We start from the raw sequence: 23,497 nt of genomic DNA, 5'->3' as shown, positions 1-23,497 counted from the left end.
TTTTCTTCTGCTTATACTGGGTTTAATTATACTGGGTTGTCATTACTTTGAAGTCTTTCTTCTTTTCTGATCTGTGTGTGTAACACAGTAAATTTCCCTCTGTATATTGCTTTAACTGTAATCCACAAGTTTTGATATGGTGGATTTTCATCTTCATTGAGTTCAAAATATTTTCAAATTTCCCTTTTTGATTTCTTCTTTTACTGAAGATTATTTAGAAGTGTGTTGTTTAGTTTGCAAATATTTGAGACTTTCCAGAGATCTGTCTGCTTTTATTTCTAAATCCATTGTTATTGGAGAACATACTTTGAAGGACTTAAGTCCTCTTAAATTTACTGAGACCCACAGCAAGGTCTGTCTCGCTAAATGTTTCATATGTGCTTCAAAAGGCTGTCTATTCTTCTGTTCCGATGCGGAGGACTCTATGAATGTCATAGTTGATAGCATTGCTCAAATATCCTGTGTCCTGCCTAGTTTTCTGTCCACATTTTCTAGCAGCAGCTGAGCGAAGCTGTTGAAATCTCAGAGTATAATTGTGGGCTTGTCTGTTTAGCCTTTCAGTTTTACCGTTATTTGTTTCATGTATGTTGAAGCTCTGTTATTAGGTACATCAATGTTTAGGTTTGTTTATCATTTTGATGAATTGCCCACTTTATCATTATGAAATGACCCTCATTATCCCTGCTAATATTCTTTCCCTGAAATCTACTCTATTCAGTATCAACAGTGCCAGTCCAGCTTTCTACTAGTTTCAACATGATGGACCTCTTTCCATACGTCTCCTTTTCATCTGTTTGTCTCTTTTTGTTTAAGAAGGTTTCTTACGACAGCATAAAATTGGCTCTCGCATTTTCATGCAATCTAAAATCTCTGCCTTCGATGGACATTTAATGTTATTGATTCAATTGGGGTTAAATCTATCATCTTGCTGTTATTTCCCATTCACCCCACGTGTTCGTTGTTTTTTCCCTATTTGACTGCCTTAAGTGAATATTGTTTATGATTCCATTCGTCTTCTCTGTTGATGTTTTAGCTATCGACATCTTATTACTATTTTAGTGTTTGCTTTAAGGTTCACAGTCTACATTGTTAACTGTTCACATTCTAGCTCCCAGTGATTATTTCACTTCACATATAGTACAGGAGTCTTACAACGGTATGTTTACATTCCTCTCCTCCTGGCATTTGTGCTATGTTAGCAAACATTTTCTGTGTAGATTATATAAGATATATATACACACATATATATTATTGTATTATATTATATATATATTATAAATCCACACTACATTGTTGTGTTGATTATCTATCAACACTTTTCTATTAAACAGATTTAAATAAGAAGAAAAAAGTCTTTTACAGAGAAAGACAAATACGACATGATTTCACTTATATGTGGAATCTAGAAAATACAACAAAGAAACAGAACAAAACACAACCCAGACTCATAGATACAGAGGGGAGAAGTTTGGGGGTGAGAGAAAGGGGTGAAGGGGATCAAGAGGGACAAACTTCCAGTTATAAAATGAACAAATCATGGGGAAGAAATGTACAGCCTGGGTAACGCCATGAACAATATCATATTAACTCTGTACAGTGACAGATGGTAACTAGACTTATTGCAGTGATCATTTTGCCATGTATACAAGTGTCTCCTCACTGCTGTACACATACAACTAATCTAATACTACATGTCAATTATATTTCAATAAGAAAAGAAAACAGTCTTTCAGATATACTTAATTAGTTCTCATTTCTTGTGCTCTTTATTTCTTTATCTAGATTCAGATTTCCATCTGATACCATTTTGCTTCTGGCTAAAGGATTTCCTTTAACATGCCTTGTAGTGGAGGTTTTCTGGTGATGAAATCTTTCAGTTTTTATTTACCTTCACTTTTGATAGATCCGTTTGCTTTGTTTAGAATCCAAGTGTGCATTTTTTTTTCTTTAAGCATTCAAAGATGTTGTTTCACTGTCTCCAGTGAAAAAACAACCATTATTCTTATCTTTGTCTCTCAGTACATACTCTGTCTTTTTCTTCTCTGGCTGCTTTAAAGATGTTTTCTCTATCACTCGTTTTGAGCAATGTGATTACACTTTACCTTGGTGTCGTGCATTTCCTTCATGAATTTTGTGCTTGAGGTTTGTTGAGATTCTTGGATCTCAACAAATTTGAAAAATTTTTGCCCACTATTCCTTCAAAAAACTTTAGTGCTAACCCCTCCTTTTCAGAAACTCCAGTTGTACACATATTAGGCCACTTGAAGTTGTCCCACAGCTCCTGTCTAAGTTGTCCTGTTCATTTCTTTGAGTCTTTTCTCTCTGTGTGTTTCATTTTGGATAGTTCACTAATCTTTTCCTTTCCCTTTTCTTTTCTCAGAAAAATATCCATTTATTAGTTCAATAGGTCACGATTCCATATGTGCAGATGTGGCTTAATTGGATTCTCTGTTCAGAGAATCTCAAGGCTGACATCATGGTGTCAGCCGGGGCGAGGTTTTGAATGGGGGCTCTGGAGAGAAACTTCGCTTCCAAGTGCCTCCCGGTTGTCGGTAGAACTAGCTCATTGTAGTAATAGAACCAGGGTCTCTGTTTCCTTGCTGGCTGTCACTCTGTGACCACTTTCAGCTCTTAGGGCCACCCACATTTCTTACCAGGTGTCCCCCTCCATCATCAAAGCAGTAATAATGTGTTGAATCCTTCTGAAGCCTTGAATCTCTGACTTCCCAAACTGTGAAAAGCTGGAAAACACTCTGCTGTTAGCTGTCACCTGATCATGTCAGGCTCACCAAGGACGGACGCCATCTTGCTGTGCAGTCAAGCACCACATAGCGGTGTTTCGGGTTACTGCGGACCACATACAATAGTGGTCCCATAAGATTATACTAGAGCTGAAAAATTCCTATCACCTAGTGACTTTGCTGCCATTGGGACATCGTGGCACAATGCATCGTGCATGGTGATGCTGGTATAAACAAACCTACTGTGCTGCCAGTCGTATAGCAGTGTTATATACTGTGTTTTTACTGTACCTTTTCTCTGTTTAGATATGTTTTGATACACAAATACCATTGTGTTACAATTCTCTGCAGTATTCAGTATGGTAACATGCAGTACAGGCTTGTAGCCCGGGAGCAATAGGCTGGACCAGCATAGGTATGTAGGCTAATAGGCTCTACCATCTAGGTTTACGTAGGTGTGCTCTGTGATGTCCCCATGGTGACAGCATCGCCCAATGAAACTCGCATTTTCAGAGCATTCTCAGTGTTAAGCGATGCATGACTGTTTAGTATAACAATCATGAGAGTGGTATCTCATGTTCCCAGATTCCACTGACACACAAGGGCATTGGGTGTCTTCGTCAGCTCAGGCTGCTGTAACAAATATCATACTTGGTCAAGCAACAGAAATACGTTTCTCACGGTTCTGAAGTCTGGGAAATCCAAGATCAAGGTGATAGCTGATTTGGTTCCTGGTGAGAGCCATCTTCCTGGGTTGCAGATGGAAGCTTTTTGCTGTATCCTCTTATAGGGAAGAGAGAGGATCTCTCTCATGTCTCTTCTTATAAGGTCACCAATCCCATTCACGAGGGCTCCACCTTCATGACCTAATTACTTCCCAAAGGTCCCACCTCAAAATACCATCATGCTGGGGATTAGGGCTTTCACATATGAATTGGGGTGGGGGACACAAATGTCTAGTCACAGCAGCAGGTATGTACGAGGGAGCACTGAAATATTGGCGTCCAGGTTACCGCAGGTAAATTCAAGCTAGCCCTGGCAAATGGAAACCTGGAAATGCCACATAACCATGGTGGAGAGATCTGGGGGGGCGGGAGGGAGGAGAGGAGGCACAGTTATCCTGGGTGCAGGCCCTCCTCCTTGCTTTCTCCATCCGTTTCTGAGGATCTCTCTCCTAGCTTCAGATTACAGAATATCAAAGAGCAACTGAAACTGTGGTGCCTGTATCAGTCCTCTGAACTCTCCAGTGTCACCTAGCCTAGGAGTGGGTTTCTGGCTGGTGAATTTGAGTACTTCCCTCCCTCCCCTGCTGACCTGTAAATTCACTGAGGACAAGGGCTGTGTCTTCTGTCATTAATCCCATCCCAAAACAAAATGAGACAGAACAACAAACTTCCCCAATGCAAATTTTTCTGACACATCTCTCTCCTCATCTTTGTAACCAGGCTTGGAAAGGGGAGTCCCTAATTCTGTCTGCCGGTTCTCTTGTGGCATCGGCCAGTGCTTGTACTTAGTGCCTTCATCAGAAACCCTCCTCCTGCACTTTCTAAATGCTACCAGGTTGTTTGGCCCAAAAGAATAGACTGAATTGGTTCAAATCCTGGCTCAGTGGCTCACAATGCATGACCTTGGGCAGATACCTTACCTTCTCTGAGCCTCAGTTTCCTCTTGTGTAAAATGGGAGTTGCGTCCATGCCTGGGGTTATGGTGAAGAATAGTGATAACACATATAAGGCACCCACACGGCATCGCCATTACTTACTCTTCCATGACTCTAAGCGTCCTGACAGCAGAAACTATATTTTCAAGGGACACGTGGCGTTCTGAGGGAGCTGTTTTGACACTGGCGTTTTGACAAAATAGTAAAAAAGTGTCCCCATGTCCAAATGGGCCTATCAAAACATCTTCATTGAATCTTTTTATTGGTTAGACTATAGTTCACATAGCATAAAATTCAGCCTTTTAAAATGGTACAATTCAGTGGTTTTTGGTATCTCCACAAGATTGTGCAACCATCACCACTAATTCCACAACATTTCCATCACCTCCAAAAGAAACCCATACCCATTTAGCAGTCGCTCCCCACTTCCCACATCCCTGACAACTACTATTTTACTTTCTGTAGTATGGATTTGCCTGTTTCGGATGTTTCCTATAAATGGTATCATATAATATGCAGCCTTTTGTGTTGGTGTCTTTCACTTAGCATGAGGTTTTGGAGGTTCATCCATATCAGAGCCTGAATCAGAACTTCATTCTTGTTTATGGCCGAGTAATATTCTGTGACGTGGATATATGACCTTGTGTTGACCCACTCATCAGTTGATGGACATTTGGATTGTTTCCACTTTTCAGCTACGTGAGTAAAGCTACTATGGATATTCATGTCATTAATCTTTTCTCTTTATTATTTTTATTTCTCAATTACCATTGGCATTCAATATTATGTTAGTTTCAGGTGATATTAATATTTTCTTATGTGGTATCTAATCTACTTGATCCCATCCAGTGTATTTTTCATTTCAGACTTGGGAGTTTTTCATCTCTAGAACTTTTATTTAGGTCTTTGTTTTATCTCCTGTGTTTCTACTTGACATATTCCATCATTTCTCTAACTTCTCAAACATGCAGTATGTAGTTATAATGACTTTTAATTATCTGTGTCATACTTTTAATTTCTTGGGCATATCATGGGCTTCAACTGATGGCACCTTCTCCTCACTGTGCATGAGGATTGTTTTAGATGCCAAACAGTGTGAATTTTTCCTTGTTGGATACTGGATTTTTTTTTATTCCTATAAACATTCTTGAGTTTTATTCTTGGATAAAACTATGTTACTTGGAAAGAGCTTGATCTTTCTGGATCTCGCTAACCAGCTCCATTTGGCAGGTCCCGAGTAGCAATTAGTCTGGGGTTCATCTCACTAACTCCTGGGGAAAACCCTTCCGAGTATTCTGCCCAATGCCCCGTGGACTATGAGGCACCCCATCCTGGCTGATGGGACCAGGGATGGTTTCTGGCCTTGTGAGAACTCGGGATCGTCCCGCTGATGGTGTATGGAATTCTTTCCCTGGCCTTGGAGACTTTCCTCACAGGCATGCACTCATCACAACTTGGCTAAAAACTCAAGGAGCCCTCGACATGTCTGCAGAGCTGTCACTGGAACTCTGTCATTTCTGCTCTTCTACCTGGTTTCCTCTGACCCCTCGACTCACTGAGCCTTCAGCTCCATTTCCTCAGGTGGGGAGAACACGAGGCCCCACCTGGTAACTTGCTGGGCTACTTACTACCTGGAAATTCACTCCAGGCAGCAGGCTGAGGCAATTCTAGGGGTCACTTCATTTGCCAACTCCCGGGGATCCCTGTGTTTCATTGCATAATGTTAATGTCTAGAAAACCATTATCTTATATATTTTGCCCAAGTTTTTTAGGGTAATTTCAAATGAGAAAGTAAGTCAGATCCTTACTCCATCGTGGCCAGAGGTAGCTCTATTTTTTTCATATAAAAATTTAGCAATTGCTAACACAGTTAAACCACTATTTTCACCCTTGGAGAAATAAGAAGTTCAGTTTTACCTTAATAAATTACACCTGTAGTTCTTGTAAATAATAAGAAACTTCCTCAAGATGAAAATGTTTTATGTCAATGTTTGTTTTGTCTTTGTTTATTTTATTTATTTTGTGGACAGTGAACTATGCTAGCAAATTTTCATAGTTGAATTTGGAAATGTCACGTTGTAACTTCCTGTTTTTTCTTGTCTTCTATATATCAAAGGAGAAAAGAATCTGCTCTTCCTTGGAACAGGAAATGTAAACCTCTCCTTTCTAGGCTGTAGCTGGTCACCGACTTATTTTACGACCGGGTGCTGTCCAGGTTAGCCATTCCTGCCCCCATGCAGGCTCAGGACTGGCTGGAGGGATATTCCTCACCCCTATGTTATCTTTTCACCTTCCCCACCACCAGCCAACCCTAGGCAAACAAATGCCTGTACTAAGTAGGAAAATAGTGTGCTACCAGGAAAAATGTTCTGAAACAAATTGAGATTGGTTTAAGAAAAATAAAGTCTGTCCAGGAGCACAGAGGACTCGACACATGAACTCCCTGGGCGGTCTGCTGGTACATCCCTGCAAGAAACAGGCTTTTTCTGTGATGATGTTGACCCAGCTCATGAAGCACTTTTCCTTAAGCTGGACGGCCATCAAAGTCATGTCCTAGGATTTTTTTCCTTTCTTGTTTACAAGTGTTAAGGTCATGGGCCTTCTCTGGTGTAAATGCACAGGTTCTGAGGCTGCATTTTGTTTTGTACCCTGTCCGTTAAGTTTCCAGCTTTAAGGTTAAACCGAACTTTGACATCCATTAGAATACTCTGGATAGTGAAAGGTGGCTGCAGATGAATATTTAATATCCTCTTTCCATTTCCAGGGCTGTTCTTCTCCCCATGCTCAGCCTTTGCACACAAAAAGCTTGCATTCACTCTTGTGAGAATATCGGGTTACTGGCTTTTTTCTCCAAGTTGTCAGTTGTCAGTGGGGTCATCATAGATTCTATCTGCCCTTAACCAGAGTTATGGGGCCCGTGGTGTGGCTAAAAAGAAATTGTGATTGGGGCCAGATTAGATAATGGGAGAGTATTCTAGATTTAGCGTGAGCCCCCAAACCCCTAAAGGACCAGTGGTGGGCTGATGTGAGAAGAGCCCCAGGAGTAGAGTAGTTGCTCAGTAAAAGTTGTCAAATATCTTGGTCCCCCCCAAAACACATAACATGAAGCATACATATGAAGTCAGCTCTGTCTGTGGATCATGGCAAGACCCGGGTCTAGGCATTTCAGCTCACATATATCATATGGAAGAGTTGCACGGGGGATTAGCCTCGGCTGGGAAGTTGACAGGGGCAGTCAGTGAAACACTGGTACTTCTGCTCTTTTTCACTTCATACAAAGACTCAAAAGCCACTGACAAGCTTATTTTGAAGAACTTTATTCATTTATGTCTGTTTTCTAGTTCAACTGGGTGGAAGTCAACAAGATATTGTAGGAAGCCAGAGCTTTGACTTGTTGGGAAATAGACTAAACACACGTTAAGCAGAGTAAGTAGGCTCTGCCTAACTGCAGAGAGGGTCGGTGGCACACCTGCCTGCTCTGAACCTTCCACCGCCCCCCAAGCATATAAATACCATAAGGGACATGGAAGGAGGTGCTAACAAACTCTTCGAGCACCTGGAAGTGTCCTCAGGGCATATGGAACACTCAATATGGAAGAACATCGTGGCTCTTCCAGAGAAACACAGGTATCAGAAGTATCAGAAAAGTGAGTCGGATCACCACGTCTCACCCAGTGGCGACCACATGCTCCACAAGCTCCCTGTGGTCACTACCATCAGTGTTTTCCATCCTGTGGTCCCATTAGCACCTTACCTCCTAAACAGATTAGTATTTTAGCTTCATTATGCACTGGCTTTTAAGAGGAAGCAAACAATTTGTATATACCAATAATAAAATATAAGGAGAAATTAAGAAAACAGTTCCATTTACAATTGCTTCAAACACTATAAAATACCTAGGAATAAATTTAACCAAAGAAGTAAAACATCTGTACTCAGAAAATTATAAGACACTGAAGAGAGAAATTAAAGAAGATACAAATAGATGGAAACATACCATGCTCATGGATAGGATGAATTAATATCATTATTATGCCCATACTGCCTAAGGCAATATACAGATTCAATGCAATTCCTATCAAACTATCAAGGACATTTTTCACAGAAATAGAACATATAATCCTAAAATTTATATGGGACCATAAAAGACCCCAGATAGCCTCAGCAATCTTGAGAAATAAGAACAAAATGTGAGGTATCACAATACCTCACATTAAATTATATTACAAGGCTACAGTAATCAAAACAGCAGGGTACTGGCATAAAAACAGACACATAGATCAATGGAACAGAATAGAGAACTCAGAAATAAATGCATGCCTATATGGTCATTTAATCTATGACAATGGAAACAAGAATTTATGGTGGGGTAAAGATAGTCTATTCAATAAATGGTGCTAGGAAACCTGGACAGACACATGCAAAAATGAAGCTGGACCACCTCCTTACACCATATACAAGCATAAATTCAAAATGGATTAAAGACTTAAGTGTAAGACCTGAAACCATAAAACTCCTAGAAGAAAATATAGGAAGAAAGTTTACAGACATTACCCTGAGTAAGATTTTTACTGATATATCCCCTCGAGCAAGGGAAGTAAGAGAAAAAATAAACATGGGGGATTGTCAAACTAAAAAGTTTTTTCACAGCAAAGGAAACCATCAATAAAACAAAAAGGGATCCTACTGAATGGGAGAAGATATTTATCAACGATATATCAGATAAGGGGTTAATATTCAAAATTTATAAAAAATCAACTCAACTCCAAAAAAAAAAAAACAGCCCAATTAAAAGATGGACAGGGGACATGAAGAGACATTTTTCTACAGAGGACATACAGATCGCAAACAGACACATGAAAAAATGCTCAACCTCATTAATCATTAGAGAAATGCAAATAAAAACCACAATGAGATACCACCTCACCCCAGTCAAAATGGCTATCATCAATAAATCAACAAACAGGATTCTGGCAAGGATATGGAGTAAAGGGAACCCTTGTACACTGTTGGTGGGTTTGCAGATTGGTGCAGCCACTGTGGAAATCAGTATGGAGGTATCTCAAAAAGCTAAAAATGGAACTACATTATGACCTAGCAATTCCACTCCTAGGTATCTATCCAGAGAAATCCAAAACTCTAATTCGAAAAATTTATGCACGCCTATATTTATTGCAGCACTATACACAATAGCCAAGACATGGAAACAACCGAAATGCCCATCGGTAGATGACTGAATTAAGAAACTGTGGTACATTTACACAATGGAGTATTATGCAGCCATAAAGAAGGAAGAAATCTTACCATTTGCAACAATATGGATGGACCTAGAGAACATTATGTTAAGTGAAATAAGTCAGACAGAGAAAGACAAATACTTGTCTCATAAGGGAGACCACCTCAGGGGTGATGTAGATGCCTGATCACTGCACCGTACACCTGAAGCTGAACAATAATGAATGTCAAGTATAATTTTATATATGTGTGTGTGTGTGTGTGTGTGTATATATGTATATATTTTATATATATATACATATTATATATATATATTTTTATATATATAAATAATGTATATACATATATACTTTATATATATGTGTGTATATATATGTATATGTATATATATATATATACACACACACACACACGTAGTCACAAGAAGCGGAGTACAGCATTAGGAACACAGACAGTGGAAATGTAATGGCTGTGTGCGATGTCAGAGGGGTAGTAGATTGTCAGGGGGGTTATCACTGTGTGAGGGATATAAGTAATAAATGTCTAGCTATTACATTGTTTTGTACACCTGAAACTAATAAAAAAATCAACATTCTGGGGGAAAAAAGAGGAAGCAAACAAAATCCTCTTTTAATTTTAACAAAACAGCTGAAGCGGTGTGTCAGCATAAGGTGGTAGGTGAGCCTGTGCGGCTGCCCTCAGTGCCCATCCTGGCTATGGTCTGACATAGGCGTGGATGGGAAAGTAAGTGACGCAACGTACTTCAGAGACTTAAGTAAAGAAGTACTTGAAAAACACTGATAGTGCAAGAAAGAATCCTGTTTTGAGTGAGGACCAAAAATGCTGCTGACTGTTAAGTGATTATTAGTCCCAGGCAAAGTTATATTTGATCTATTTAGACAGTGGCAGGACCCTTTTCATCTAACAGCACTAGAGAACTGTACAGCCAGCCTTGTTTCTCCTCTTTTCCTTCCTGAGCCTTCGTCTGTGCTGTGACAGTGGTTGGGTGCCATGTGTGCAGACAACCAGAGTCTCAAACAAGGGTTGGGTTCACAAAGCAGTTTGGTGGCACAAAGCAGCTAAACACTCGCTTGGTGTGTCGATACCAGAAGCTGGTGTTCTCGAGGCCGCCTGTGTCTCGGCTCAGACGTCAGTTTGGTGGCCCCACGACAAGAAATGTGGACTGAGAGAGCTGGTGTTCAGTAGCCACCAGGATTTTGAGTGTGTGGATAAAAGCAATATAATAATACCACCAATATTGAAGTAAGTATCAGGAATAGGATTTCACCAAATCCTTTTCTGTCATCCATTTACCAGGAAATATAATTGCTAACCTAGTAATAAGGATAATGGTAATAATAATGATAGTGATGATAATGGGATAAATATGACAGCCAATAATACATAACAATATGAGTGCTCACCAATACCCACATGCTCCGAGGTTACTCTGTGTGCCCTAGGTTGCAATCAGCGTTAGTTCACTGAGCTGGAAGTGTGTTTTATTATTTCCTTTAGATTTCTAAAAGCAGTGTCTTCTAGCGTAACGCTGTCAGGCACCTGATACCTCAACACACTAATTAAAACACTGGAGTGTTTTATAAAATCACCAGCCGCAGCAATAAAATGGCAAACAGTAATCATGGAAAACAAAACAAAACAAAACTACCTTTGGTCTTAGGCTGTGTCTCAGAGTTTAATGCAGGCCGTAAAATCTCTCACATTTTCTTGGTAGTTAGTTTTCTTCGGTTTGCAGTGGTGAACGTGTTGGGATTAAGTACATGTTGAGATTGATTTGCCCACAATGTACAAGTGAGTTTTCTGGAATATTATGTACTCTATGGCCATAAAGACAGTTTTACAGGAGCAGTAAGTTCACATGTACTTTTCGATTCAGCCACAGCAGTTGAAGCTACGTCACATGTGAGGTCACATTGCAATCTCTGATGATTTCTTAAGAGGAGGAAGATTTAATTAAACCTAGCATGGTTACTATTAAATTAACAATCGAAAATATTGAGCTCAAGTCACCATCTTTTCCCTTTAAAAGATGAGGCCACTTGCGTGTCCACAAGCCCATGACTCAACTGCATCTCCGCATCAGGCACTGAGAGGGTCCCACTTTCCAATTTGTTTTACATGACATTCTGGAGGTGGGGGGGGCAAAAGAATGTTTGAAATGTTGACGTTTATTCATGATTGTGTGGCCAGTGCCCCTGGCGTGTCCTCTAGGACATGATGTCCTTGAACAGAGGAAGGAAGGTCATGCTGGCATGGAAGTCCCTCATATACCACAGAGCTCTCTGGGTGTCAGGTCTGCCTCCGCCCCCACGAGAAGGACAGCAATTCTAAGGAAGACCCACCGTCATTGTCTCTGTACCCTTTCCTGAGGCCTTATCTTTACTCCATCAAGCTTCAACCTAATAGTCAGCTCTCTTTAAAGCCTCCCCCACCCTGTCCCCAACCCCAGGCAGAGTTTCAGGTTCCTCTGTCTGTGGCTCCCACCACGCCTAACATTTGCCTGGTGGGAGCCCGGTCTCAGGGGCTTTATGGGCCCTGGTAAGGAATGCACACTGTATTCTCACTGCAATGAAGGAAGGGTGCACACCGGTCATGGCTGTTTTATATTTGTAAGGAGCGATCTGGCTGCCGTACAGTGAACGATGGTGAGAAGCAGGCCTTCCCAGGAGAAGGCAAGAGGTCATGGACGCTCGGACTGGGCCTTGAATGGTGGAGGTGGTGTGCATGGTTACATGAAGGGGACATTTTGGAGGACATTGATGCTGTAGAAATGTAAAGCCAGAAATCCCTGCAGCGGACGTTATCAGAGGTGTGACCTGAACGGGACAGCGAAGAAAGGGTCACCAAAGCTGCCACAGAAAGGGAGGGAAGGGCATGTGTGCATACTCCCTGATGCTCCATTTAAAGGTTGCTAGGTTACACCTCCGACTTTGACCTGGACTGACTGATTTATTTCCCATTAGATATTTTCAAAGAGTAATCCCCTTGCAGAAAAACACATCTGCTCCAATCTCTCGAAACAGGCCTGGGAGAAATGTAGGAAACTAAAAGCAATTTGGCAGTTGGGCCTGTCATTCTTCTTCCAAGCATGAAATGCTGCGCTTAGAACCATGTAAACTGAGCAAATACTTTAAGTCCTTGTCTGTTTTTCCTTTCTAATTACCATGGGCAATTCCTTTTAAGTCCCTTGCTCTTGATGAAATCCTCTGTAATCAGAAGCTGTTGTCATATTTGGGCCGAATGTTTTTTCAAGTGACTGGTTTGTATTTTTTTACAGGATACCCCAAGCAGAGGAGCACGGTGCCCCGAAATGGGTTTGCCCCCAAGTCGGACCTGCAGGCCCGGGAGGCCGAGCGGCAGTTGGTTCAAAGACTGAAGGACAGGAATGAGCAGCAGGCCAGGCAACTGGGCCTCGTCCAGGGGGAGCTCAGAAGGGCCATCTGCGGCTTCCAGGCACTGGCCGTGGCCACTCAGCACTTCTTTAAAAAGGTGAGCCCACACTCCGAGAGGGCTTCTGGTTTGGGGAGAGGGTGGTAATGGTGCTGTGTGTGTGCGTGTGTGCGTGTGTGTGTGTGTGTGTGTGTGTGTTTGTGTTTTAGTTTGGGTTTGGGGTTTGATCTCCAAAAGGTCATACAAAATCCCCGCAGCATCATGTCATGTTTGGGAAGCCAAGTTTATACTTAGGTGTGCAAGAAATTCGTTTGGGAAGAATGATTTAGCAGCCTGATCCCAAAAGGGGAAATTGTGTCAAAAATAAAGAAAAGGATGTAAATGAAAATTTTGAAGGTGAGGTCTTTGAAGAAAATGGAGCATGTGCTTGTTTGCCCTGCACGGATGAGATGGCCAGATTTTGATATTTCTGCCCATTTCAGGCCACAGGGAGACAGGGTGGCAGTGCTGTCCCATGTCCCGCTGTTGGTGGAATGTGTCAGGCCTGGGGCATCTCAGAGCCCTGCTCACAGGGTCCCTAAAGCAAAATGTGGGTGGGGGGAGGCATCCCTGCGCCCTGAGTTGTTTCTGAAAATGCAGACAGTGCTGGTTTCTTTTCAGCAATTAAATGTCCAGAGGCTTCTGGGGCCACTATACTGGAGTTAATCTGCCCCCACTCTGACGTGGAATGGAGGCTGGTGGAGCCTGGGGTCTGACTGAGAGCATTTCTGGTTCCCCTTGAGGCAGCCAAGGTGTGTTTGGGGGGAGGGGGAATGAGCATTTACCTTAGAGGTTTAAACATTATGAATTAGCATATTAAAAAACCCACAGGGTATTTTGAGCTTCACAGATGGACTTCCTGGTATCTATAAATGGGAAGAAGTTAAAATGCTATAGAAATGTCCTCTGAATAAGGAAATGAACTAACTAAATTTCTGGCTAATTTAAAGAAGCTTTTCGGAAGAATGCTAAGTAGCGCCTTGTCCGCTGGCTTTATTTACGGTATCATCTGGACTTCAACGTGTAAAGGACTCTTGCGACTTTTGTGATATCCTTCCGCCCTCCCAGCGCCCCCGGTGTAAAACCTGAGCTGCCCTTTTCTGCTGCTGGATTCTTCTGTGCTTCAAGCCTTTCGCTGAAAGAGGCGATTACCAATGTATTGTAATGAAAAACAGGATGAGCAGATGTCAGTTTACCCATCCTTTCAGCCTCTTCCCTAACCCAAATGTTACCAGCAGCAGTAAATGGCTAATTTGAATTTCGTATCTTCCTTTCTAGTCTAGTTCGGATGGTTTCAACCTTGAACAATAGAACAAGTGACTGTATACCCACCCCTGTAAGAATTAAAATTACAAAGACATTTTTGAGGTGCCAAAAAGGCCTGTCCTGCCACGGTAAATACTGAGCGCTTTTCCTAGAGAAAGAGTGGCATGTTTTTTTTTTTTTTGTTCTGCAGCTCGGTGTCTATTTTCCACTGACTGACAAGTCTTTAAGAGAGATGAAAACGGGGTCGTTCATTGACAAGCAATGGTGACAGTTACACTGTGACTCTTCCATGCGTCCTCCAGAGATAAAACAGACCCTTGATCGAGGTTTCATATGTGTAGACATTGTTACGACATTGGTAACATGAGCTGTGATTTCAAATCGGAACTTTTGGACCCCATTTTGGCATCATGGCAGAGAAGAAAGTTCCCGTGCCAAAGTTAAATGTCAGTTCCTTGTAGTTACACAGTTCTGTACCCCAGGAAAATTCCTTGTTGGCCCATGGACCATGAGTTTCATTTCTCTGTGGCATACACATGGCTCTTAAATCAGAGGCCAATGGGCTGGCAGGAGACTTGCAGACACCTGCGTCAGACCCCCCTACTACCAGAGCTGCACTTGGAGTGACATTTCAGCAAGATGGATGGCAGACATGAATTTCATTTTCTTTTCAGTAAATCATAACCAGCAACTCTAGACAGACCTCGCAAATGACCATGGCATTTCACCTCCCACACAGAGTGTTCTTTTAAATTCTTATCTCCAGCTAACCCCCAGAAGAAAAACTAGACATGTTAAAACAAAAATAAGTCTGTAATTGGACATAAGTGGCTTCCACACAGGCTGTCATATGTTCTACGTGGTGTAAGATGATTGATTTGAGAGTTTGCCAGTAATACCAATAGACCAGGAGGTAGGACGTGGGGTGGGGCAGCTGGGAAAAGAGGCAGAACCACCCGGAAACCTCCAATGATGGAGCCTCTGTTACAAGGGCCATTGATCCTGAGATGCTCAGTGTCACTCTTGTGGAAGCTGATGCATTGTTAGTATGTGTGACACACAGCCATCGCCCAGCGTGCCCCACTGTGACGATCACGGCCTCTATGGCCAGCCTGCAAAGGCAGAGTCTTTTTACTCTTCCGCGGAGAAGACCGAGCTGGAACTCCACGCAGGCGTCTTGTCCACAGTGTAGCACGTTCGTCCGGGAAGCGGTTTGGTGGCGAGAGCTCCGCGCCCGCGAGGGGCCAGGCCCTCCTCTGCCTCCCTCTAGCGGGGAGGGCCTGAGAAAGTTACTGACCTCTGAGTCTCATCATCCTCCCCGCGAGGAGTAAGACCCTTGCCTGCTGGGCTCCGGCTGTGTCCCAGCTGGGACTCCCGCTCACTCACTTACCTCTGAGGCTTCCCTGTCAGGCTCCCTGAGTTCACAGGGGACTCATAACTCTTCACAAGGTTGTTGTGACGGTGTTGTGAATGAATGGGCGAAGGTTCTGTGAACAAGTATTCCATAAAACCTTCTTTTTGAGCACAAGGAAATCTGACAAAGCCCTGTCCTCCAATATTTTACTGTCAAGTAGGATGGATGAGACATAGGTGAGATATATAAACTTAAAACACAACACCAACCACTCTTATTTCCTGCTATATGTACATAAAGGGTTTGATGGGGTGTACTTTAAGAATAGAAATAATTTTCCAGTCCAGCTATTTAGCTGCTGCTATATATTTTTTCCAGAATGTGCTGACGCCACTAAGTATATACTGGAAGTCAGTCTCGGTTATGGGAAGCCATAGAAAAAAGGACTAGAAGCCCAGATAAGAATCTTCCATTTCTACCCCCTGCTTCACAGGACTGGCTGTGAGGATTGTTAGTTGTGACACAGCTGGAGCCCAACGTCCAGAAATTCTAAGATGCCACTTTTAGGTACCAATACCAGCCTCCTGCTGGTTCCAGGGAGCTCTGCCACTGTGGCAAGGCATGGCCCTCACCACAGGCCAAACGGATCTGCCAAAATCTGGGTCCCAGGCCTCTGGGTGCTGCAGTAATGAGTGTGACTCTCAGGGACGAGCGCTTCAGAGGGACAAGTCGAAAGATTTGTGTCTTTCCCTTGCTGCCTGGTTCCTGAGAACACGACTCTTTAGCAGCCCCTCGTGGCTCATCCAGGAAACAATCCGTGAGGTCCTGTCTCGTAAAGGGGTGCCTGCCTCTGCGGCACCCGGTCTCATATAAGGTCCATCTGCAGGTGTATTTATTTTCATTTTATTTTTAATAAGATTTATTATATTTATTAAATACTTTTCACGTTAACCTGTGTCATTTTTATCAGTAGCTTTATGAATGGGATGGTAGGTGATAGTTTTTAATTGTGTTTTTTTAATTTATTATTAAATAGTTTAAGCATAAAAGGCATGCAAATTAATGTCAAGCATTGTGTACTTTCTAAGCTTAATAAAAATCGATGATCAATGAATCAACCCCCTTCTCCCCAAAATGTGTGTGTGTGTATATGTATATATACACACACTTTGATTTGATTTTTATCACAATTTTTATAATTGTGATAAAGAGTAGAAAGAGTAACACCCAAATACCTATCATCTATATTTAATCCTTGTGAACATTTTGCCATATTCACCTTATGTTTTGGTTGTTAGTTAGGGGTATGTATTTTTAAATATAGTTTATATACTTCACTTATGTTAGTAGACGCGTTTTAGCAGCCCTGCCTCTACCACATGAAAGGTTCTGTGGAGGACTCAAAAGAGTAGCAGGCAGAGCTCCTTAATAACAATATCTCTTCGTCCTAGCCATTTAACACCTGTTATTTTAACCCTCTCAACAACCCTACCTGTGTAGATATTATTCTCATGTGACAGCTGAGGAAACTGAGGCTCAGGGAGATTGCATAGGCCTCCAAAGAACATCATCGGAAAGTGATGGAGCCACATACAAACGCAGATCAGTCCATATTCAACACGCATGTTGTTCCCCAATACCATAATGCTGTTTCTCCCTTTCCCCCAGCCTTCAGGGTCTTTTTGATATGTTCTTTAAGGGGAAGAAGCATAATTGGAAAACACAAAAAGTGAAGCAATATCCAAAAATTAAGCACATGTGACGTCAGACAATTAATTTTCTGAACTCATCCTAGAAAAAGAGCTACATACCTCATTGCTGATTATCACTATGGTCACCTTCGGAGAACTCCCCTTGGGAAGCTATGCACTGATGCCAGTGCCTAGTCCACCCTTCAAAGCAATTTTGGAACTCTTTCTGGAATGGCCATCAGAGCTGTCGTCGTATTACCCTTGATGTCCTGAATGTTATCAAAATGTCTTCCTTTCAATATTTCCTTTATCTTCAGGTAAAGAAAGAAGTCATTGGGGGCAAGATCAGGTGAGTAGGGAGGGTGTTTCAATGCAATTATTTGTTTACTCGCTAAAAACTCCCTCACAGACAGTGCCCCGTGAGCTGGTGCATTGTCGTGATGCAAGAGCCATGAATTGTTGGCGAAAAGTTCAGGTTGTCTTTTTCACATAGCCTTTTCAGCACTTCCAAATAGTAAGTGTGGTTAACTGTTTGTCCAGTTGGTATAAATTCATAATGAATAATCCCTCTAATATCAAAAAAGGTTAGCAACATCGTTGGAATGAGTTTGCGAAGTTAATTTCCAGACCTCGTATCCAGGATGAGCAGAAAATGACCTCAGGTGAAATTAACGTGCTGCCTATAAAACGTGGTAGTGCTCAGGTGAAAGTCCAGTGAGTGTGAGTGGGCAGGGAGCAGTCTGGAAAGGAGAGTTGGAAGAGCTGAGATGGAGAGCGGGGCAGGATTTGGGGTGAGTCATGGAGGAAGAAGAGCATGTGTGGAAGACGGGGGCTCAGAGCCTGTTGTCCCCCACGTGGTGCCCCAGCCCTATCTTGAAGCACTTGGCAAAGGAGTTAATTCATGATGGATAGAGCTCTTGGGATGCAGGAACTGTTTCTGAAAGGGCAGAGATTGTTCTAGAACAGATCTCCAGCTCCTCGAGTAGACGGCCCAGCTTCATGGTCCCTATTCCATAGCTCTGGGAGGTCAGAGCTATGATCTGGTCAGAGCGAGGTGTGTGTTCATGGGGAGGAGAGAAGAGACAGAGACAGCATCCTGTTGTAAAATAAACGCTTGCTTCAGCTATTTAGATTCTAATCTCATCAGTGTGAATATCAGCCCTGCCCCACCCAAAGCAGCAGAGAGGCCATTATGTCCACCATCCGAAGGACTGAGCACGTCTGGGACTTTCCCACTGAGTGCAGCTGTCAGAGCAGTAATTACACCTCATCCAAATGGAAAACAGTCAGTTCTTCATTGCTCCCTAAATCCTAATGATGGCTATTTAAATATATACAATGTGTTTGTATAGACAGTACCCTGTAATTATGTTCTCTTCCCTTAATATTACCTCGAATGGCGGAAGGCTTAGAGAAAATGTAAGAGCATAGGTTGGCATTTCTAACGGTCTTCAGTGTATAACCTGGTGGGACATGTTAGTGAAGTCGTAAATTCTTCCAATGAGCATTGTTCTGAAAGAATGTTACGTATCACAGAAATGAATGTCGCCACACTACCTATCTGGGAGAGCCATGAATGTTTGCTTTTACTCTAAGGACTCTAGCTTGAGGAAGTCCTTAACACAACCCCAAATACCACAATATTCCCAATATCAAAGGATAGAAACCCCCCAGCTATGCCAAGCAAGGCTTGGAAGTAATAAGAACTCTTGGCCTGGGTGTCAAAAATGGAAAACATTATAGTAGGTAGAAAATAAAACTCAAAATAGCTGTCTTCTCAACTCTTATGGAAGCTCTCCAATCCTGGGGTCTAATCTAACTTCCTTGATGATAATATAAATTTAATAATAAGGTGTTATAAGAAGCGTAGATGCTTGACTAAGGTAGAAACAAGTTGACCCATTCAGTTCATCTCTTAGAATTTGTTACTTTTTTTAATTAAATGACACCCCTTTTGAATACATTAATGCACCACATAATGACATTTCAGTCAAACTGTGGTAATTCCATAAGATTATAATGGAGCTGAAAAATTTCTATGGCCTAGTGACCTCAGAGCTGTTGGAAGGTCATAGCCCCATGCAGCACTGCTTTGTGCCGTCTCAGTCTCTCCCTTGTAATGCTGTGGGCTGCAAGTGCCTGAGGAGTCTCACCTGGGCCCCAGTGAGCTGCTCAAGGGCATCTCCCCTTTCTAATGTAATGTGACAACTGGACCCACCCTGTGGTTCTCATCACAATTGCAAGAGGTCCTTCAGTGATAACCGTTAGGAAACTTTGAAAAAAAAGTTTATTACTTACAGGTCCTGGGTGTATAACGCACATGGTGTGTGGCGGGGGGTGCAGGAGGGGGCACACAGTGAGGTCCCTGGGAGAGAAGGAGGCAGAGAGAGGAGAGAGAGAGAGAGAGACAGAGAGAGACAGAGAGAGAGACAGAGAGAGACAGAGAGACAGAGAGAGAGAGACAGATGTCTGGAGAGCACACAGACATGGGGTTCTGCTTATACTGGCGTGGAGCATGGGTCCTAGTGTTTCGCTGACTCACTCTTTATTGGTGAATTTAAAACATATGAGCAAGAATTGAAAGCACAGAAAGAGAGAAAAACAAGTAGCCCAAATGGTCAATTATTGAAATCAACCAAGATGGAAAACAAAGGAGCCTCAGTGGGGGGAGGTGGCTGGGCTCTTTATCTAGTCCTGTGGCTGGCAGTGTGTTTATTCCAGAGCTTTCCTTGGAGTCCATGCCTCCTTGAAGTGGATACCTCAGAAATCAAAGCTCAAGTATAAAAATACAGCACATACAGTTACAGTGGTGGGCTCTACCATCCAGGTTTGTGTAAGTGCACTCTGTGATGTTCCCACAATGACAAAATCACAGATGACACATTTCTCAGAATGTGTCCCATCGTTAAGTGGTACAGGCCGGTACAAATGGACACCATGGGAGAAGAAAGACGAGTTCCATCTGCTCCTTTCTAAGGGAGGCCTGCAGGCTGCCCCCAGACCCCCGTTAGCAGTTGGTTTGAAGTGTCTGTAGTAAAATGCATGCCTTCAAAATATTCTACGATGTAGAATCCAGTGTAGGTTTCCTACAGACCAGGGAGACAGCGAGTGGTGGGAGTGGCACGTCCCGAGGCCACGCCATTCAGCCTATCTAGAGCCATGCCCTCTGATAAATACCAAAGTTGCTACTTAAATGTCATGGGAAATTTATTCTAAATTGAATTACATGCTGTAAACTCCCCTCCAAGTAAAAACAAACTGAAGGAATAACTTTCAAAAATAATTACTGCCTGAGGAGATAGGAGATGCATTTCCTCAGCTCCTCTGTGAGAGATGAGTTTAACTTTCCTAGACCTCAGTTTTTCTATTGGCAAACGAACTCAAGAAGAGTCTGGAGACTTTGCTAGAAATAAATGATAGAGATTTACTGACAGGCCTTAGAGTTTGCAAACTGGAAACACAGGCAGGCAAAAAACCCAGACGTTTTCCAAAAAAGAAAGAAAAATGAAGAGCTCTAATAGTTTTTATAGCTTTAGTCTCAAGATAATTCTTGAGAAATATCAGTCCTGCATTCTTAGCCCTAGGATTGGTCCAGGACGGTTATCATCAGATGTCAGGTGGTCAGGAGGATGGGTGCGAGGTGGTCTGGTCAGGTCCTGGTGGTCCGGATAATGGATGTCAGGCGGATGTCACCAGAGTCCTTCAGGGGGTCATTAGAGGGTGACCTGCTGGTCCAGACGTAGATTCGGGCATTGCCAAGTACTGGAAAGTTCAAACAAGTTTAAGTTCCAAAGCTAGTTAAAATAAGAATGGAGTCTTTCCTCAGTCCTCAACCTCCATCATCTTAATAATTTTAGCAGCGTGGTTAATGTGACCCCATTTTATATATTCCCAGTCTTCCCTCTTTCTTCACCATAAAATGGGGTGACTGAAGGTCCAACTTCAGCGACGAGACCAGAGTGAGGGAGTTGTCGTGCCCTGGAGTCTGTGATTGAATTCGGTCCCTCTAATTCGGTAAAGCAGTGCTGTCACTTAACTACCAGGAAATGCCCATCTTTTTCCCAGATGATGGAGGACGCCTGGTAATCGGTGTAGTCCACTTTCACTGTACCTGCTATGTGATGACCACGGTTTAGAAAATACAAGTTAAATTTTCCTTTTTGGGAAAATCATTGTTAAGTAGGTAACTCCTGTGGTGAGTTTAAAACATGAGTGAATGTCTGAGGATACCATTATCTTCTGCAGCTTCTCAGGGACACTGCCAGCACAGAGAGAACAAGAGAGCGAGAGCAAGAGCGAGAGCGAGAGCGAGAGCGAGAGCGAGAGCGAGAGCGAGAGAGAGAGAGAGAGAGAGAGAGAGAGAGAGAAAGAGAGAGAGAGAGAACGAGAACGTGCTGTGGAGCAGCTGCCCAATGGGGCTGAGCCCTCTGCTTGCTCCCTTTGGCCATCTGCTTTCTGGAAGGTGCACATGATGTGGTAGATTGTGCTGTGTCCTCCCATCGGGACTAGAATTGGGAACGGGGTTCCCTGTGCATAAGCCACCTGATTGCCTGTAGCGAGTTGTGCTGAGAGCTGCCCTCTGTCTCCCCACCCCGCCTGTCCCTCAGGACACCTGCACGAAATTATCTCAGACCCACAGACACATCACTTTCACCCCAGACATCCTGTTCAGCTCAACATCCATTTGTTAAATGGAAGATCTGCAAACTAGGTTTCAGACCCTGACTTCTAAATCTGGAGGAGAGACTCCTGTCCAAACCAATGCAAGGAGTGATTCCTGCAGATGGGACCCCAGGGTCCCTCGGGCCCTTTCAGGGAGGACAGGTGCTTGTGAACTGGCATAAGAATAAATAAGGTGTCAGTTGGCACAGGAGGAAGGACCCAGCACTGCAGGCGGCAAGCCCTGGGAAAGGGCACGACGATTTTGGGAAGAGCCTACTTTGCCTAAAGCTTGGAGTGTGGAAATGAGGCAGAAAGGTTTGGGGGCTTGGATTGTAAAGAGAGGGAACTCTATTTGAGGCAGTCAGGAGAGTTTGGGACAGAACACAAAAGTGTTTGAAGCTGCGTGTGCGGGAGATGAATATGGTAGCAGAGGGTGGGATGGTGGCAGGAAGAAAAGCCCAGGCCCAGAAAAACATTGGGAGGTTCTGCTAGAATTACTAATAATCCAGGAAAGAGGTGACAAGGGCCGGAAGGAGGATCAGGGTTCTTGACAGAAAGGACAGGGCAGACACCGGCCTGAGGGCACAGGTTGTGAGATGAATGGGGGCTCCATTGGGCTTTAACGGCTACAAGATGCCCCAGATGTTAAGTGACAAACCCTGGCCACCCCAGCCCCAGCAACTGCTGAGCAAAATCACAAAACTGGAATTTTTTTTTTTTTATAAACCCTATGTGGGTTTATAGCTCAGAAATATTTAAATGGATCATGGATTCTCTTGTTAAATATCTTCTCAGTCACTGTACACTGTGCGTCAGTGAACTCACGAGGTCCAGGTCCAGTTACCTGTAGGGATGGGCATTTCCCCAAAAAATATACTTTTAACTGAAATAGCACCTGTCCCTTTGAAATTCAGAAGAAATTGCCTAGAATCCCTTCCCAAATTTCTGGGGTATCCTGGGTCTCTCCCATTGTCCCAGTAATTTCAGGGGGAAGGTGCTTCTATTTTTTACAGTTACGTGTGGCTCGGCATTTCTGCCTCTCTTAATTTAATTCAGTTTATGGGCTCCTACTATCCTCCTTGTGCTCCTGCGTTCCATGCAGCAATCCCCCACCTAGTGTCACCCTGGCACCGATTTCCAAGATTCTTCCTGCATTCTGATGCTGGGGTCTCCGCTAGAGTTAAACATGGAGTTAGGTGTCAGGAGAGGAAAAGGAAGCTCTAGAAAAGTGAACTTGGGAGCCATTTACATAGGAATGATGTAGACGAGGATGAGATTGAAAGGAGAGGAGCAAAGAAGACACAGGACAGGCTCCTGGAGGGGCCAGAGAGGAAGAGAGGAGAAGAAACAGGCGCTGGTGAGAAAGGGTGTTTTTGAAACAGAAAGAGTCCTACCTCGAAGAAGCCATTGAGGGAGGAATTTCTAAAAGACGAGAACG

General features: G+C 43.0%; 1 protein-coding gene across 3 annotated transcripts in view; it reads left to right on the top strand.

The window, feature by feature from the left end:
- Positions 1 to 23,497, top strand: part of MTUS2 (microtubule associated scaffold protein 2) — a 533,984-nt gene that overhangs the window by 413,224 nt on the left and 97,263 nt on the right. For all 3 annotated transcript variants that reach the window (XM_081046099.1, XM_081046097.1, XM_081046098.1), the window contains one exon: positions 12,935 to 13,146. In XM_081046099.1, the coding sequence (XP_080902225.1) occupies positions 12,935 to 13,146 (212 nt within the window). The remainder of the gene's footprint in view (positions 1 to 12,934; positions 13,147 to 23,497) is intronic.

This window comes from Rhinolophus hipposideros, assembly GCF_964194185.1.
Source record: "Rhinolophus hipposideros genome assembly, chromosome: 4".
Lineage (NCBI taxonomy): Eukaryota > Metazoa > Chordata > Mammalia > Chiroptera > Rhinolophidae > Rhinolophus > Rhinolophus hipposideros.
Note: the sequence above shows the minus strand (reverse complement) of the source record. Positions and strands in the feature narration are given on the sequence as shown.